Genomic DNA, 16,279 nt, shown 5'->3' with positions numbered 1-16,279 from the left:
AGAGGAAAGTCCTCTACTTGTGGAAGTTACTGTGTATAAATCACATATCATTTTAACAACTAACACTAAAACTAGGCACTGATTGAATCTCTTCCTCCCTCTAGCTCAAGCCGACACTCCAGAGCGGCCGGCCGGTCACATGGACCCTCCACTAAACCCCTGGAGCACCCAGGATAGAGATAGTTAAGTGGCCAAACATCTTCATCACACTGCAGCAAAACCAGAAAACAAACAATAAGGAAAGTGTGTAAATCAAGCTAAGAAACTATCACCTGCTGATGTGGCTGTTGTGAATGGGGCTCATTTTGTGGCTGAAAAGTTGGTTGGAAAGTTGGCTGTACTGGTGGAGTTGGAGGCATCCCAGGCTGAGGCATCCCAGGCTGAGGCATCCCAGGCTGTGCCATCCCAGGCTGAGGCATCCCAGGCTGTGCCATCCCAGGCTGGGGCATCCCAGGCTGTGCCATCCCAGGCTGAGGCATCCCAGGCTGTGCCATCCCAGGCTGAGGCATCCCAGGCTGTGCCATCCCAGGCTGTGCCATCCCAGGTTGTGCCATCCCAGGCTGAGGCATCCCAGGCTGAGGCATGGGAGGAAATGGAGGTGGTGCAGAGATGAGCCCAAATCCTGGCAACTGTCCATTAGGAGGAAGTGGAACCTTTCATTTTAAAAAAAGAGTGAAATCTATTACGTATCAGCAACAAAAAATAGTTTTGAAAAACTTCAATACATTTTAATTGAGAAAAGCTACCCAGTTTCTACATAACTTTTTTCTAAGCCATCATTATACATTCAAGTATGACATACTTGACAAGTTCTGTAACTCACTCAGAATTCTGAGTGATTTAAGGTGCAGCTTTCTGTACATAAGGTGGCAATGACAGGCTAACCGTAGCCAAGGAGGTGCTCGATTGCAAATGGACTTCTTCCAGCTTTTTAACAGTTAAGTTTTTCAGAAGGAAAAATGGCTATAAGAAATGGTTTTTTGATTCCTTGAAAAAAACCCGTGTTTGCTAGGCATGATGGTGTACACCAGAGTTGCCGTGAATTGATGAGCAGGCTGGTCTACAAATGGAGGCAGAGCCACATACAACACTTCATCTCACAAACGAGTGCAAAACAAAAAAACAATGGTCATATATACAGTGCAGTCCAGGCTGTCCTGACACACATAATCCTCCTGTCTCAGCTGCTCAAATGTTATGTGGTGTTGACACCACACCCAATTAAGTATGTAATTTTAAATGTTACCAAAGGGCCTCCTGACATAATTAACTTTTAAAATTCTAAATAAAATCACAATAGTCAGAGTTAAAGCTAACCTGCTATTTCAGCATGTACAGTTACGTCTAGCACCAATACAACCAATCATGCCACAAAACACCTTCTGGAATGATTTATAAACATTCAGAAATAGTCCGTAGTATGTGTCTAATAAACACCTAGCGGTATGTTCTTATATTGTCTTCATATTTAAACAGGCTTCCTTAGCAAGTCATTAAAAACCACTGTACCAGTTACATGTTACCAGATGAAAAACTGATCTGGAAACAATATAGAGACTAAGGTTCACCTGGAGACTCTTTACACAGGCTATGAATGTGGGAGGTTTTCCCAAGACTAGCTGTACATAAAAGTAATTACAGATTTAAAAATCAAACAAATCTCCACATATTGTCTGGAATGATTACAATGGGGATGGGGGTGGGGCAAGCTTTGTTTTTTAAAGTCTCACCCCTAACTGAGATTCACAGCAAGGTGAGCCTACAGTATTTCCTGTTAACTCTCTGCTTTTATTGCATGATCTATACTACCAACACCACCTACACTAAGAATGGAAAACTCTCTATAGTGTCCAATCATCACAGCATGCAGGAAAGAGACTCTAGCAAAGGAAAGAACTGTGTCTAGTAGGTTTCTTTAGAAGGTCAATGCCACTAAATTATTTTAACTAAAATACCTATTATTATTAGATGAAGATGTCATGTTTATAAACTTGTAATTAAAATCAAAAGCAACTCAAGACAGTTGCCATTCCACAGGCCTCACTGGAGTTGCAGTCCTCCTTAGCAAACTGTATAGTAGCAGCAGTGCTCAGAAGGACAAAAAGGTCACTATGAGAAGTGTGCCCGTACCTGATGGTGCATGGCATCCTGCTGTATGGGCATCATCCGAGGCTGAAACTGGTCCATATTTTGAGGCTGTGTGAATGCTGGCTGCTGCATGCCATCTCCAGGGTACCCACTAAAATAAGGGGAGCACTTTCGTTATTCATTCAAAGCACCTAATGCCCTAAGTCACATTTATATTGCAGAATGTCACTCTGGAGTAACAAGCAATCAACAAATTTAGTACAACATAAAAGCCACATTTTAAAATTCTAACTCTGATAAGGTTATTAGGTTGGGAATTCCTATTCCCAATAGGAATTTCTTTTCTTTTCTTTTTTTTTAAAAAGATTTATTTTATTTATATGAGTACACCTTAGCTGCCTTCAGACACACCAGAAGAGGGCATCAGATCTCATTACGGGTGGTTGTGATCCACCATGTGGTTGCTGAGAATTGAACTCAGGACCTTTGGATGAGTCGTCAATCAGTGCTCTTAACCTCTGAGCCATCTCTCCAGCCCAGGAATTTCTTTAATATAATTTTTTAAAACAAAGTCTGCACTGAACTGTGTTTTTATTCCTAATTGTTGCTTAGATTATGTGTTGTAACTGTTGCCAGCTATCAAGGCATTAAGAAGAACTCACAATGGCGCCTGTGGAGGAGGGGGCGAGGTAGCAGAGGGTACAGGCACAGCAGGAGCAATGGCAGGGGTGGCCGCAGTGGGCGCGGGAGGCGCAGCAGTGGCGAGGGCTGCGGTGGAGAGAACAGCAGCATCCTCTTTCTTTGAGTCTTCCACGGCTTCTGGCTCATCGTCATAATCAAATCTATCAAGCAGCTTCTGTAATATGCAGGCAATGTTCCATTTTAAAACAAAGGCTGAGTCACTAAAAAAGAAACTTTACAGAAATAACACGCTTGCACCAGCCATACCCCACATGCTATGTACACAATTTCTTTTTCTCTTGCATGTTCTGGGGGCCATAGTCTAAAGACAGACAATTTTGACATCCATGCCATGTTAGAAAAAATACAACTTTAAATTCTATTCTCCTTTTCCAATGCTAAGAGCAGTGTTCTTCCCCCCCCCCCCATCTGTTTATTTAACAGTAAGTTTATCAGTACAGTTATCTAGAATACCTAGTTGCTATAGATAAACTAAACTCCTGGAGTTCTGTGGACATATATGCTTTCAAGTGCTGAACCACAGACTTTACCCTGTCCCTATAAATGCATATGGCCATGTGCTGCCCAGGCAAGGATATACTAATAAAATCTAAGAAAAATCTTATGTAGGACAGGGCCGGAGAGTCTCTTGAGCTGTTTAAAGTTTCTTTCTCAAAACTTCACAGCTCACACCAATTTCCCCAAACCTTTCTTAAAACAAACAACAAAAGCTATAATCTGTAAGTTCATGGAATTAGAACAATAATTTAAAATAAAACCTATTGGGCCAGTGCAGTAGGTTGGTAGGTAAGCTAGCTGCCTGTCTTGCAAGCCTTAACACATTTTGAGTTCCATCCTTAGAACCCGAGCAAAGGTGGAAGGGGGAAAAAAAGACTACTCAAAATTTCTCTGACCTCCATGTGAACCATGCCACACATAAATCACTCTCGTCATAACTTTAAAAAAATTAAGCTTATTTTAAAAAGGGAATGTAAGACATTAAACAGTTACTGTGGCTTCCTTTAGAGGGATTATACATTTTATAATCATAATAAAATCTTTGATACAGAGATCTGATTTCATACTTGACATAGACAAGGCTCAGGAGGTCCAGCTAACTTTTCTCTCCAACTATGCCTACAAAGCTCAGGGGTTTCCATCTCAGGTTCCCAACTCACACTTCTTGTACTGTTCTGCCTTGTAACTCCAGTGTACATTATGAACAGATTTCTAAGTCACAAAAGGATGGGCTTTCTTTAGACAACACACTACACAGAACTACACCAAGTGTAAAGAGTGTTTGGTAACAGCAAAACTCTTCTTTTTTCTGACACAGGGTTTCTCTGTGTAACAGCTCAGGTGTCTTGGCACTCTCTTTGTAGACGGAGCTGGCCTCAAGCTCAGATCTGCTCGCCTCTGCCTCCCAAGTACAGGGACTAAAGATGTGCGTCACAGCAGCAATCCTTATTAAAGAGCAATTAGTATTTTCTGAATATAATCTATATTTCAGGTACTATGCAGATATTCTAACTTGTGGTACCAACAAGATACAATTTTTTCAATTTTAATATCCATATATATTGATCTCGAAAAAGATTTGAAACCTTTAAAAAATCTCTCATTTAAAAAAATAATATCTGGAGCTAGGCAGTGGTGGCGCACACCTTTAATCCCAGCACTTGGGAGGCAAAAGCAGGGGGATTTCTGAATTCAAGGACAGCCTGGTCTACAGAGTGAGTTCCAGGACAGCCTAGGCAATACAGAGAAACCCTGTCTGGAGAAAACCATCACCACCACCACTACCACCACCACCCACACCACCAACATCAATGTTGTTGTTATTATTACTATTATTATTTATTATCATTGTTATCATTACTATCATCATTATTTCTGGTGGTTTAGAGGAAATGGAAGATGTAGAGAGATCTGAGTAAGTGCTCCCAGTGTCTAGCTTAAGTCAGGCTTTACTGCGATGAAGAGCACAGAACACAGAGCATACAACATACACACCCATACAATTACCCCAGCATAACATTTCTTTCTGCAAACAACTCCTTCAGGTAAAACCACTGCGTACCATGGTCTTACTCAGCATTTCCACTGCTGTATATAAGAAGAAAAGTAACAGCAGCAGATGCTACAGAGAACGACAAACAGTACTACCCAGAGATCCCAAAGGACTCAAAGCCCACGTATGAATGAAACAAAAAGTTCTAATAGCCTATACAAAGAGAACCATTCACCAAGGCAGATGACCACTGCAGGAGAGACTCTCAGAACATCTGAAAGCTAAAGGATGCATTATGGCACCATCTACTGACAGGTACATTGTGACAGGTAATTGTGTATTGATTTGATATCTAATATAGGCACCAGTTATCAGGCCCAACCTAATAAAGACATTACTGCGATAACTGCGGAGGTAAAATACTTTAGATCACGTCATTTAATCAATAGCCCAGGAATGTAGCAGATCACCCTGCCAAAAAAGTGGGCCCTGGACATGATCTTTCCCCGAAGAACTGTTTCCCGAAGAAGCCCTCTGAGGAGCACAGCACAGAAACCCTGCCCGTTTCTAGTCTCCTGCCCTTTGGAATGTTCTCAGGAAGATCCACATTGCTAACATTATATGGACTTATAGCCTGCTCATCTACCTGAAAAAACAAAACAAAACAAAAAAAAAACTTTAAACTGCTGATTTAACTCCCATAGAGCTACAGAGATGGCTTAGCAGTTGAGAACAGACAGCTCCTTCTGAGGACCCAATTCAGTACCCAGCACCCACATGGTGGCTCAAAAGCATCTGAACTCCAGTTCCAGGTAACTTGATGCCTTTTCTGACACTCATAGGAACCAGGCATGCACATGGTTCATATACATACATACATACAAACATACACATAGAAAAGATGACACTTGTGGTTTAATTGTAGAACACATATGTAAGGCCTCAAACAGTACCACTAAGCCTGAAAAAAGAAAAAAAAAATCAAGCAGAGGTACATTTGGAAATAAGTATATATTTATGTCCTGGGTGGTCAGGGATTTGCATATGCTAAGATTTTTGAGTTCAATCCCCAGCACCAGATACATGTTACTTCAACCACTAAGATGCAGAAATAAACATTGCTATGACAAGCAGTGTCCAAAAAACAAGCAAATAAGTACCAAACGTGATCACAAGTAAGACATTATAATAAAAAAAATGAAGGGTAAATTAGGTATTCTAATAAATAAAATATACACACTTAACAAAACTTTGAACAAGGCTGAAGAGATGGCTCACAGTAAGAGCACTGACTAAGCCAGGCAGTGGTGGTACACGCCTTTAATCCCAGCACTTGGGAGGCAGAGGCAGAGGCAGGCGGATTTCTGAGTTCAAGGCCAGCCTGGTTGACAGAGTGAGTTCCAGGATAGCCAGGGCTACACAGAGAAACCCTGTCTTGAAAAACCAAAAAAGCTTAAAGAGCACTGACTGCTCTTCCATAGGTCTTGAGTTCAAGTCCCAGCAACCACATGGTGGCTCACAACCATCTGTAATGGGATCTGATGGTGATCTTCAGGTGTCTGAAGACAGCTACAGTGCACTATATACATAAAATAAATAAATAAATCTTTTAAAAACAAGCAAAGAAAAAAAAAAAAACAACCAAAGAAACAAACAAAATATCCAAAACCTTGAACCATATCATAGAACAGAATCCACTCCAGAAGGAATAAAGAAACAACATAAGACATCAACAGAGAAACTTCCAAGGGATTAATACTTTAACACCATCTACACAGGAACTTCTGACCACCTGTACCTGGAAACAGACCTGCATGCACACATGCAAACACACCTTTCAAACTGGTCTTGAACTTCTTTGTCTTTGAACTCTGTACTCCATTTCCCTACACACACAGGTTCGAGAGTGTGTGTGCGCGCGCGCTCTACACTGGGCATGCTCATGACTGCCCTTGCTCTCACTCTGGTCTCAGATGGTATAGCCTGGGTGACAGCGAGCCCCACGCAGCCCTGGGCATGGGACTCAGGCTGGGCTGCTCGCGTGCAGTACTCAGCAGCTGTTCTATCTCTCTAGCCTCATTTTTTTTCACTCAAGATTTAACCCAGTCTTTCTTAAAGTCAGTAGTAACTCATTAATCACCGAGATAAAATAGTGAAAACTGGAATTTATCTACCACATCATTACTAATTACTGGTAATAACATTTTTATCTTAGGTTAGACAGAATCATAAATTTTAGAGACCATGATGTTAACCATGTAATTTAATGCTATGATTTTATATATATATATTTTTTTTTACTGTGAAACCAGAACAAGAACTTTTAGACAACCATAACCTAAGAAAACCACAAGAGACAGCAGCAGAGCTATGGCACTCCCCCTCCCCCCTTACCCCCCCCCACCTTAAACAAGCCTGTACAGCCCCTTTCAGATGCTCCCCACAGGCCCAGGCTTAACATTTACTGGGTGGCTAGTCAGTGGCGTGTTTCTTTTGAGGGGAGGTGTTGGGGTGGAGAAAATGTTGGTAAGAAGTCCCCAAGGGCATAGTTCTCAAAGCTTCACCTGGTCCAGGGCCTCTTCCCTCCCCTTTAAACTGAAGAGGTTCATCTGCCACATGGTTCTATTGCAACCACGGATTCAACTCTCTGACACCAACAATCAAAATAGATCTTCCCTCTTTCCATTTGTTCTCTTGGGTACTTGGTCACAGCCACACAGAAACAGGATTTCTAAGGACAGCAAGGCCCCGGGTGAGCAGAAAGATGCTGAAGGCCTCCCTGGACTCCCGTCACAGACATGGTAACTACGGTTATCACAGCAACAGCAAATGTCTATCAGTAACAAAACAGGTAACCTCAGACGCCTCGTCTACTGGGATCTTCATAACCATCCAGGCTGAATGCGGACGGACCTGACAGTAAGAATGAAACAACAGCACAGGCCCACACTCCATGACTTCTGGAGAAACATACAACAGGAACTAAGTATTTGTGAAGTACCAGTGGGTTAGTGAACAATTTCCTTCTGCTCACTTTTCTTTACTCTGTAAACGTTTTATAACGAGCCTGCATCACACACCAGGAAAAATAAACATTTTGATGTTGAGGAGAAAAAAAAAATCACCAAACCACAAACAAAAGAACAACCCGGAGAAGCTACAGGAGAGAGAAATCTCGTAGGCTGCCCTGGGGAGACAGACAGTGGGGTGATGTGAGAGGAGCGTACCTTGTCAAATGCAGTTTTTTGCTCAGGTGGTTGTGTAGGAGCTGTCTTTAACTGAGCTGTGATAGCCTGAACCTGAGCCATCACAGCACTGTCAAGGGCGGGAGACTGTGGTTTTGGAGGTTGTTGAAAAGTCTGAAGGATCTGCTGAAGCTTAAAGAACGGGAAAACTGATAAACCACACGACAAAGCAACATCATCAAAGTTAATTTACTGAAAAGAAAAGAATCTTCAGTGTGACTAAGAACAGCACAGGTGTAAGTAACGGGGCAGCACCCAGCTCTGACTAACGTATGCTGGGTTTGTGAGTGAACACATTACAGTGTGCATTGCTTATGGTCAGAAATGTATGTTGACCATCCCAACGATACAAACAAGGCTCAAAGAGGAGAGAAAACACATGGAATTGTGACAGTAGGTTTTCTAGAAATACAGCACAGTTCACTCCGTATCATCATGAATCAGTCAGCAGTACTAGAACGGTTAGAACAACGCCTGCCACTCCAACGGCTCTCAACTCTCACAGGTCTGCTCGATCGCTCACTCACTCGCTTCCTTCCTTCCTTCTTCCGCTCCATTTCCTTGGCAGCCCTAAGTCCTCACAGTCACTAGCTCCCTGGTAAAGGCTGCTCTGATTGAAGGCCTTTTCCCCAGCGAGGTGCATATATGGAGGAGGACAGGACACCCACAGCAGCTCTGCTCTGCCTCATCCGGTCCTCAAGATGCTTACCTGCTGGCCTTGAGTCGTCTGGAACAGCTGAGCCACAGCAGCAAAGGCGTCGGAGCTGGGCAGCTGTGCCACAGCAGGCATGGAGTTTGTGGGAGCTTGTGGAAGTTCAGAGGAGGCTTTCCCTGGGGGTGGAGGTGAGCCTGAAAAAGCAAAGGGTGTCAGGCCTCCTGAAGTCAACATACTTCCCTTTAAAAGTCCTTCAAGCTTTGCTGCTAAAACAAAATTCTGTCTAGTTCAACATACATCAAAATCAATAGATTGTGGCTACTTAGACATACACCATATAACCGACAAAGGGCATATTCCCATCTGAAGTAAAAACACAGGAAAAAAAACTGTGCCTTCTAAATACAAATCAAGTCTTCTTCCACAGGAATTTCTACCAGCACAGAAACAAAACCTTTCACATACAGAAACTCTATTCTATTTGTTTGTTTGTTTGCTTTTGTTAAAATTTTGTGAAATGCTGACAAGTTACAATACATTTTGATTATGGCTTCCTCCCCCATTCCTCAGAGACCCTCCCTCCCTCTCAACTGAATCCACACCCTTAGAAAACAGACAGCTAAAGAACAATAAAAGAAAATACCATAAAACAAATCAAACAAACCAGAACAGGACAAAACAGACCTAGACAGGCAGAGCGACAGAAGGCAGACAGATGCCAGTACCCTTGCAGGACCTTCTGTCACAAGCAGATATGCACGGTACCTTCATTGTTGGTGACGTTTTCTGCTACTGGAGCAGCATTACTAGTTCCTGCTGCCATGTCCAAAAGAGGCTGAATAATTTCAATTTTGAACACTCCATTTTTTTGCCAAAGATTTAGCACACGAACTATTTTACTCTGTTATATATAAGAAAATGAACATACAATAAATAGTTATAGAAATAATGTATATCTGATTTTAAAGAGAATTACTGTTTCATAAGGGAGAAAACCCATCAGATTTATTACCCATTAAACTCTAATTAACCCTTTCTTGATGGTATAATCCAATGAAAGGAACATAAACAGAATCCATACCAAGCAAAAATAAAAAGAAAGGTAAACACGTCGAGAGCCATCTCTCAGCACAGACGCTGCAATGCCCACAATGGCTCTCTCAATTCAGCATGTCTACTCTAGAAAGGGGCATGCCTCCTCTTTTTCTGGTTTGACCAACGAAGTTTCCTCTTCTGTTGCATAATTTCTTTAAGAATTTAGGGAAACTAAAGCAGCAGGTTACATTAGTATTAATGATGTTTATTGTGAATTCCTACATTTTTAGAGTGTGTGTATATTTCATATTCCTTTTTTACTTTCTGTGAAAGTGTGTGTGTGTGTGTGTGTGTGTGTGTGTGTGTTGCAGCCTCATTGCAGATTAATCACCTACATGCATGTATGCTGGGGAAGAATAATTCTGTGTCTTCTAGAGTAGGCAAAAACCTGATAAAAACAAAACAAACAAAGCAAAACAAAAAACAACAACAACAACAAAAAGCCAGCAGTGGTGGCACAGGCCTGTAATCCCAGCACTTCGGAGGCAGAGGCAGGAGAAATTCAGAGTTCGAGGCCAGCCTGGTCTACAGAGTGAGTTTCAGGACAGCCAGGGCTACTCAGAGAAACTTTTGTCTTGAAAAACCAAAACCCAACCAAACCCAACCAAACCCAACCAAACCCAACCAAACCCAACCAAACCTAGTAAGTGTTACCCCTCACACAGAGCTGTCCGTGTCTCACCTCTGCAGCTTTCGGCTTGCTGTTATTAGCAGTCTGCCCAGGAAGTGCTGAGATCAAAGGCTCCATGTCTCCATACCCACTAGCAATGTGCTCTTTAGAGTAAGATAATGCTCCCTGAACAAGCCTTTTTAGTTTCTTGTAACTGCAGGGTATTAACATGAAATGTATCTTCTCTAGAAACTTTCCGTGTACAACACACAGCTACAGCTGTTCAGCAGAAGCTCCATACGCTGAGGAGGTACTCCCCACCCCCACCCCTCCTAGCAGCGAGCCCTGTTCTGTTCAGGATCTATAACTCTGCCTCCTTCCACAATTCAACATTATAAAAGGCCTTGTGAGGAGGCCAAGTGAATCCTCCATTTCACACAGAAGCAAGAATAGGAAATGACCACAGTAGAAAAAACTGAACTTAAAATTCAAGAATTCCATACACGAAGATATTATCCAGTAACATAAATAACAAGCTTCAAACAGCATGAACTTCAACATATAAAAGAAATTACCTTATCTTCAGATGGACACAGATATAAATACTGGAATGTAGCAGTTATATTTTTAGAGAATCTTGGCCCAAAAACATCTTTATCAGTTCCAAACTGGTGCCGAGACTGTCTCACGATGGAGTCGATGACATACAGGCCTGGAACCTTATACTCTGGCTTACACTGCAAGGGGAGGAGACAAGCTCAGTCCAAGGAGAGTGAAATCAGGAGATGCACGGGGCACACCTCCACACCCGACATGCCAGAGGTAAAGGCAAGTGGATCTCTGTGCGTCCGACCCAGTCTGGTCCACTGAGTGAGTTCCAGTCCAACCAGGGCTACACAGTCAAACTGTCTAGGGAATTGGAAAATGAGAAAGGGGGAAAAGGGGAGGGGAAAAGGAAAGGAAAGGAAAAAGGAAAATAAAGAAAGCCCAAATACATCCGACACCCACTATCTCACATATAAGGCAGCTAGCTCACAGCGTGACACATCGCTGTGTACTGTGCAGAAGCTAGCTGCTCCTGAGCTCCAGCCTTCTGTCAGCAGCGACACTCGTTGCTACTTCAGACTCCCAGGATTTGGTTTCCCCAGATCCTTGACTTCACCTCTGAGACTTTCCAGAGCCACTTTGCCAACCCACTTTCCTACACCTCAGTTACTCTGTCTCGAATAATTTTTTGAAGCTACTAAAACAGACTTTTAAACATGCTTGTTTTATTTCTGTTAAAATTTGTGCCAGAAAAATAAAAAGTAAGAGGAGAGGTCATCTGGGTCTATAAATCTGACAAACCAACCAACCAACCAAGCATTAGAAAAACATGCATGGCAATTGCCGGGCGGTGGTGGCGCACGCCTGTAATCCCAGCACTCTTGGAGGCAGAGGCAGGCGGATTTCTGAGTTCGAGGCCAGCCTGGTCTACAGAGTGAGTTCCAGGACAGCCAGAGATATACAGAGAAACCCTGTCTCAAAAAAAAAACCAAATCCAAAAAACAAAACAAAACAAAAAATAAGAAAAACATACGTGGAAGGCAATCAAAATAAAGCCTTGTTTGACATGAGGATGTATGTAAAGAAAACAACCCATATGTACATCTCCTTTTAAAGGACAGCCGCTGAAGCATTTTCAATACAAAAGAAAACAGAGATAGGCAAACCATAGTAACCACCTCATGGAGGGTTACTTTGCAGATGATTATAAGACACTTAGTAGGAAATCAGTCCGCAACCAGTACTGTGTCCACTTTCTTTCCGAATGTACACCACATCAATTAAACACAAGCAGACTGAGATGTACATGCTGCAGTCACTGGAGGCAGACGCATGTGTAGAGCTCCACGTTGACCATTTACTTCGTTATCCTTTGATCTGCTACAAGAAGCTTCTAACTGATGGAAACCCCTACTATGTATGTACTTCATGGCACAAAGGATTAAGACTTTGAAGACTGCCCACCAAAGTGGTGGGACACACCTTTATTCCCAGCACTCGGCAGGCAGAGGCAGGTAGATCTCTGAGTTCCAGGCCAGCCTGGTTTACAAAGTGAGTTCCAGGACAGCCAGGTCTACACAGAGACAACAACAACAACAACAAACCAAACAAAAAAAAAAAACCTAAGACCATTCTCTCCTGAGAAATATATGCTAATCACACACACACTTTAAGACAACACACAACTAAAAACAGCTTAATCATGATGGTAACAGAGAAAGTCAGGAAAAATAAAAAGTAACCTCATTTGAAAAACTCACCTGAAAATTAAATGTCAACAGAGCGGATGGGGCAAAGAGTATAGAACAGCAGGCCTCTTAGGGCTGGGAATAAACACTATTCTCAGCTATGACAGAGCTGACCACCAACTTCTTTCTCACCAAAACTCAAAAAACGGCAGAAATATGAAAAAAATATCTTTTAAAAGTTCTCAATGCTTAAAAAAAGAAAATCAGAAAGTTTTTTTTTTTTTTAAATATTTATTGTGGGCTGGAGAGATGGCTCAGCAGTTAAGAGCACTGGCTGCTCTTCCAGGTGCTGAGTTCAAGTCCCAGCAACCACATGGTGGCTCACCCCCATCTGTAATGGGATCTGATGCACTCTTCTGGGGTGTCTGAAGACAGCTACAGTGTACTCATATACATAAAATAAATAAATCTTAAAAAACAAAACATTTTTCATATGTTTAAGTGTTTTGCCTGTTTATGTATATATATGTACCATGTGCATATCTGGTACCCAGAGCCCAAAGAAGGCATAGGGACTCACTGAAACTGGAGTTCTGGCACAGTGGTAGCAGCCCGCACGGATGGGAGGAGACTCCAGTGCTTTCACCTGGTTTAGCCATGGCTCCAACCCCAGTTAACTGCTTTTTTTTCTAGAGTGTTTATCAGAAGCATGAGTTCAAATTTCAATTCACATACACAAATGCAAGAATGAAATAGTTACCTTTTTGATGAACTTTTCTACTATTTGAACAACATGCTTATAAAGCTGAAAAAGAACATAAAATTAGTCAGTTTATACATGTCTATATTTTCCACAATTCAAAAACACTGAAATTTTCAACTTACAAAATTAGCAATTAACTCACAAGAACTTTAGAAATAATTTACAATCAACAACTTTAAAAAATCTTGGGCTAGAGGGATGGCTCAGCAGTTAAGAGCACTGACTGCTCTTCCAGAGGTCCTGAGTTCAATTCCCAACAACACCATGGTGGCTCACAACCATCTGTAATGGGATCTGAAGTCCTCTTCTGGGGTGTCTGAAGACAGCCACACTGTACTCATATACATAAATAAAATAAAAAATCTCGAGAAAGGAATTAATCAAAATAAAACTACAAACTCCTTCCCAAGGCCAATGTCCTTTTTTAATTATCAATCTTCATGCATCAAGGGATGAAGTTATTTCACCATGGACAGAAACAGAGCCAAAACTAAGCAGTACTATTTCTAAACTGTGCCATTTACTAAAATGTGATCTTGGGTAACATGGGCCTAGTCCTGACTTTTTCCCCAAAGCTGGTTTATGAGGATTGGAATATAGAAAAGTGCTGTGAATGGATGTCACAATGCAAATGCACAGTATTACCAAAAACCTTCAGCAAAACTTAATTGACAAGATAAATTCTCTGGCATGATGGCTCAGTGGGTAAGGATGCCTGTTACAGAAGCCTGGTGAACTAAACTAGATAGATCCCATGGAAAGGCTGAAGAGAACTGACTTTCAAAGTGGTTTTCAAACCTCCACATGTGCACCATGGCATGCCCTATCCCTGCCACTAATAATAATTAAACAATTAAAAGTATTCCTAAATTAATTATTTTTCTTACCTTAATAGCTTTAATAGCAGCTTTAGTAATAAGAATCATCTTGGCTCTAGAGATGGGAGGTTTCATATCCATAAGTGAGAAGAGCTTAAAAAACAAGAAAACAAAAATAACTCAAAAGACAAGGTCAATTCAGAGGTCAACACCCATTGTTTTACAAAGACTTTCTACCTATTAGCCAAGAGAACAACATAGGTCTGTAACTACTCTGTGTCAATTCGGCTGTGTATCCAATATCACTAACAATAATTTTACATGTCTGCATTGTCACTTAGGAAATCGGCAGAGAAAAATCACAGCGGTGTCTAAATGCAGAGGCAAAGTCATTTAAAAATGCCATAGAGCTAACTAACAGTATATCAAAGTCAAAACCAGGAAGGAAAGAAAACAGCACTCCTCCCAGTGGAGCAAGAGTGCGATTTGACTAATGTTTAAACTAATTTGAGTTGCAATTCTTACCGAGACAGAGAATTTCCATAACCCAAAGATTCATTCAGATAAATATGTAAAAAGTTGAACAATAAATTTAAAATGCTTTTATAACATTCCAAGTATTTATGATGCTAGTATGAGAATTCAAACTTTCTTCTCTTAAAACCTAGTCCATGTCTGGAGAACCAAGCAGAACTAAGTTTAATGCATCTTTGTAGCCATCCGATCCCCTGATGACAAACACAGAATATTCTTTACCCTAAAGACTAAATGCAGCTAAGACATTAAGAGTCGGAACCAGAAGGGTTATGAGCACAAATTCCTGGAATTAAGTACACAGTCTAAAGTCTGGGAGGTCAGTGATGGAATGGTAGCGTCCCCCACTAATCTCCTTGTTTAATCTCCTTGGTACTCAAAGGCAGAGGCAGACACATGACTGTGAGCTTCAGAGCAGACAAGGATAGTCCCTGTCCCAAAACAAAAACACCCAGGGAGATGGTTCAGTGGCACAAGACTGAGTTTGATCCCTAGAACACACACAGAAAATGGGTGTGTGGTGGCTTGTCCTTGTCACCTCAGTGCCGGGAGAAGTCAGATAAACTAGAAATGTATGACACTTGAAGTTTTTTCTCTCTCTGCACCTACACACACACACACACACACACACACACACACACACTCTTAAGACTCTAAATGAAAAAGTAGGATGTAGCGATGGGTGAAGCTATATAAAAAGTCAATGAACAAATTTAACTATTTCAACTTAAAATCTCTAAAAGGACTCATAAACATACAGAGCATGTTTACTATCTTTTCCAGCTTTAGAAAAGTCAATATGGATCAAGAGTACATTTTACTGAAACCTAAGCTAGTATTTGTCTAATGCTGAGATTATACCTACTAAGTAATTTTAATAGCAAGTTATTATTTCTTTTAAAGTCCAATGAACATGCAAGGTTGCTACTGCTTTCAAGTAAAAAGAAACTGTCATAATCATTTTAAAAATTAAAGCACAGACTATCACACAGCAACAGTCAATATTCAGGCAAAAGATTAACAAGAGATGCACAAGGTAGCAAGGTGACCTCATCACTTCTAAAATTTGCTTTCACTAAAAAAGATGTACTAAAGGGAACCTAGAGCCAGGCGGTAGTGGCGCACGCCTTTAATCCCAGCACTTGGGAGGCAGAGGCAGGTAGATTTCTGAGTTTGAGGCCAGCCTGGTCTATAGAGTGAGTTCCAGGACAGCCAGGACTCTATACAGAGAAACCCTGTCTTGAAAACCAAAAACCAAAACCAAAAACCAAAAAGGGAACCCAGAGCCTACTGAAGCTAGGGATGCAGAACAGTCCAGTACAAGAGAGAAAAGAACTGCATGACCGAGCACCAGAGCCAAGGGAGGCCCTAAGACCCAGAAAGGCACACAGCACTTTCAAACACTCTGAGGACAACCACAACACATGCCAGCCCTTGTCCTCTCATTTAGGAAATTATGAGGGTCTAACAGACATGATGGTCTTGTTTATTACATTTGTGTGTACTTGTGTATGATGATAGTACGGCTGTGAGCCTGTTACAGTG

The 16,279-nt window shown here is 41.5% G+C and overlaps 1 protein-coding gene across 7 annotated transcripts in view; it reads right to left on the bottom strand.

Moving 5' to 3' along the window:
- Positions 1-16,279, bottom strand: part of Scaf4 (SR-related CTD associated factor 4) — a 57,555-nt gene that overhangs the window by 21,213 nt on the left and 20,063 nt on the right. For 4 of the 7 annotated variants that reach the window (XM_052158938.1, XM_052158940.1, XM_052158939.1 and 1 more), the window contains exons 2-10: positions 14,270-14,353; positions 13,380-13,424; positions 10,961-11,122; positions 9,446-9,581; positions 8,735-8,874; positions 8,008-8,157; positions 2,751-2,944; positions 2,131-2,239; positions 273-653 (exon numbers count right to left, since the gene is read on the bottom strand). In XM_052158938.1, coding sequence (XP_052014898.1) covers positions 273-653; positions 2,131-2,239; positions 2,751-2,944; positions 8,008-8,157; positions 8,735-8,874; positions 9,446-9,581; positions 10,961-11,122; positions 13,380-13,424; positions 14,270-14,353 — 1,401 coding nt within the window. The remainder of the gene's footprint in view (positions 1-272; positions 654-2,130; positions 2,240-2,750; positions 2,945-8,007; positions 8,158-8,734; positions 8,875-9,445; positions 9,582-10,960; positions 11,123-13,379; positions 13,425-14,269; positions 14,354-16,279) is intronic. The other 3 variants (XM_052158941.1, XM_052158943.1, XM_052158945.1) reach the window with 3 other exon arrangements.

Source organism: Apodemus sylvaticus, chromosome 15 (genome assembly GCF_947179515.1).
Source record: "Apodemus sylvaticus chromosome 15, mApoSyl1.1, whole genome shotgun sequence".
Classification (NCBI taxonomy): domain Eukaryota; kingdom Metazoa; phylum Chordata; class Mammalia; order Rodentia; family Muridae; genus Apodemus; species Apodemus sylvaticus.
Note: the sequence above shows the minus strand (reverse complement) of the source record. Positions and strands in the feature narration are given on the sequence as shown.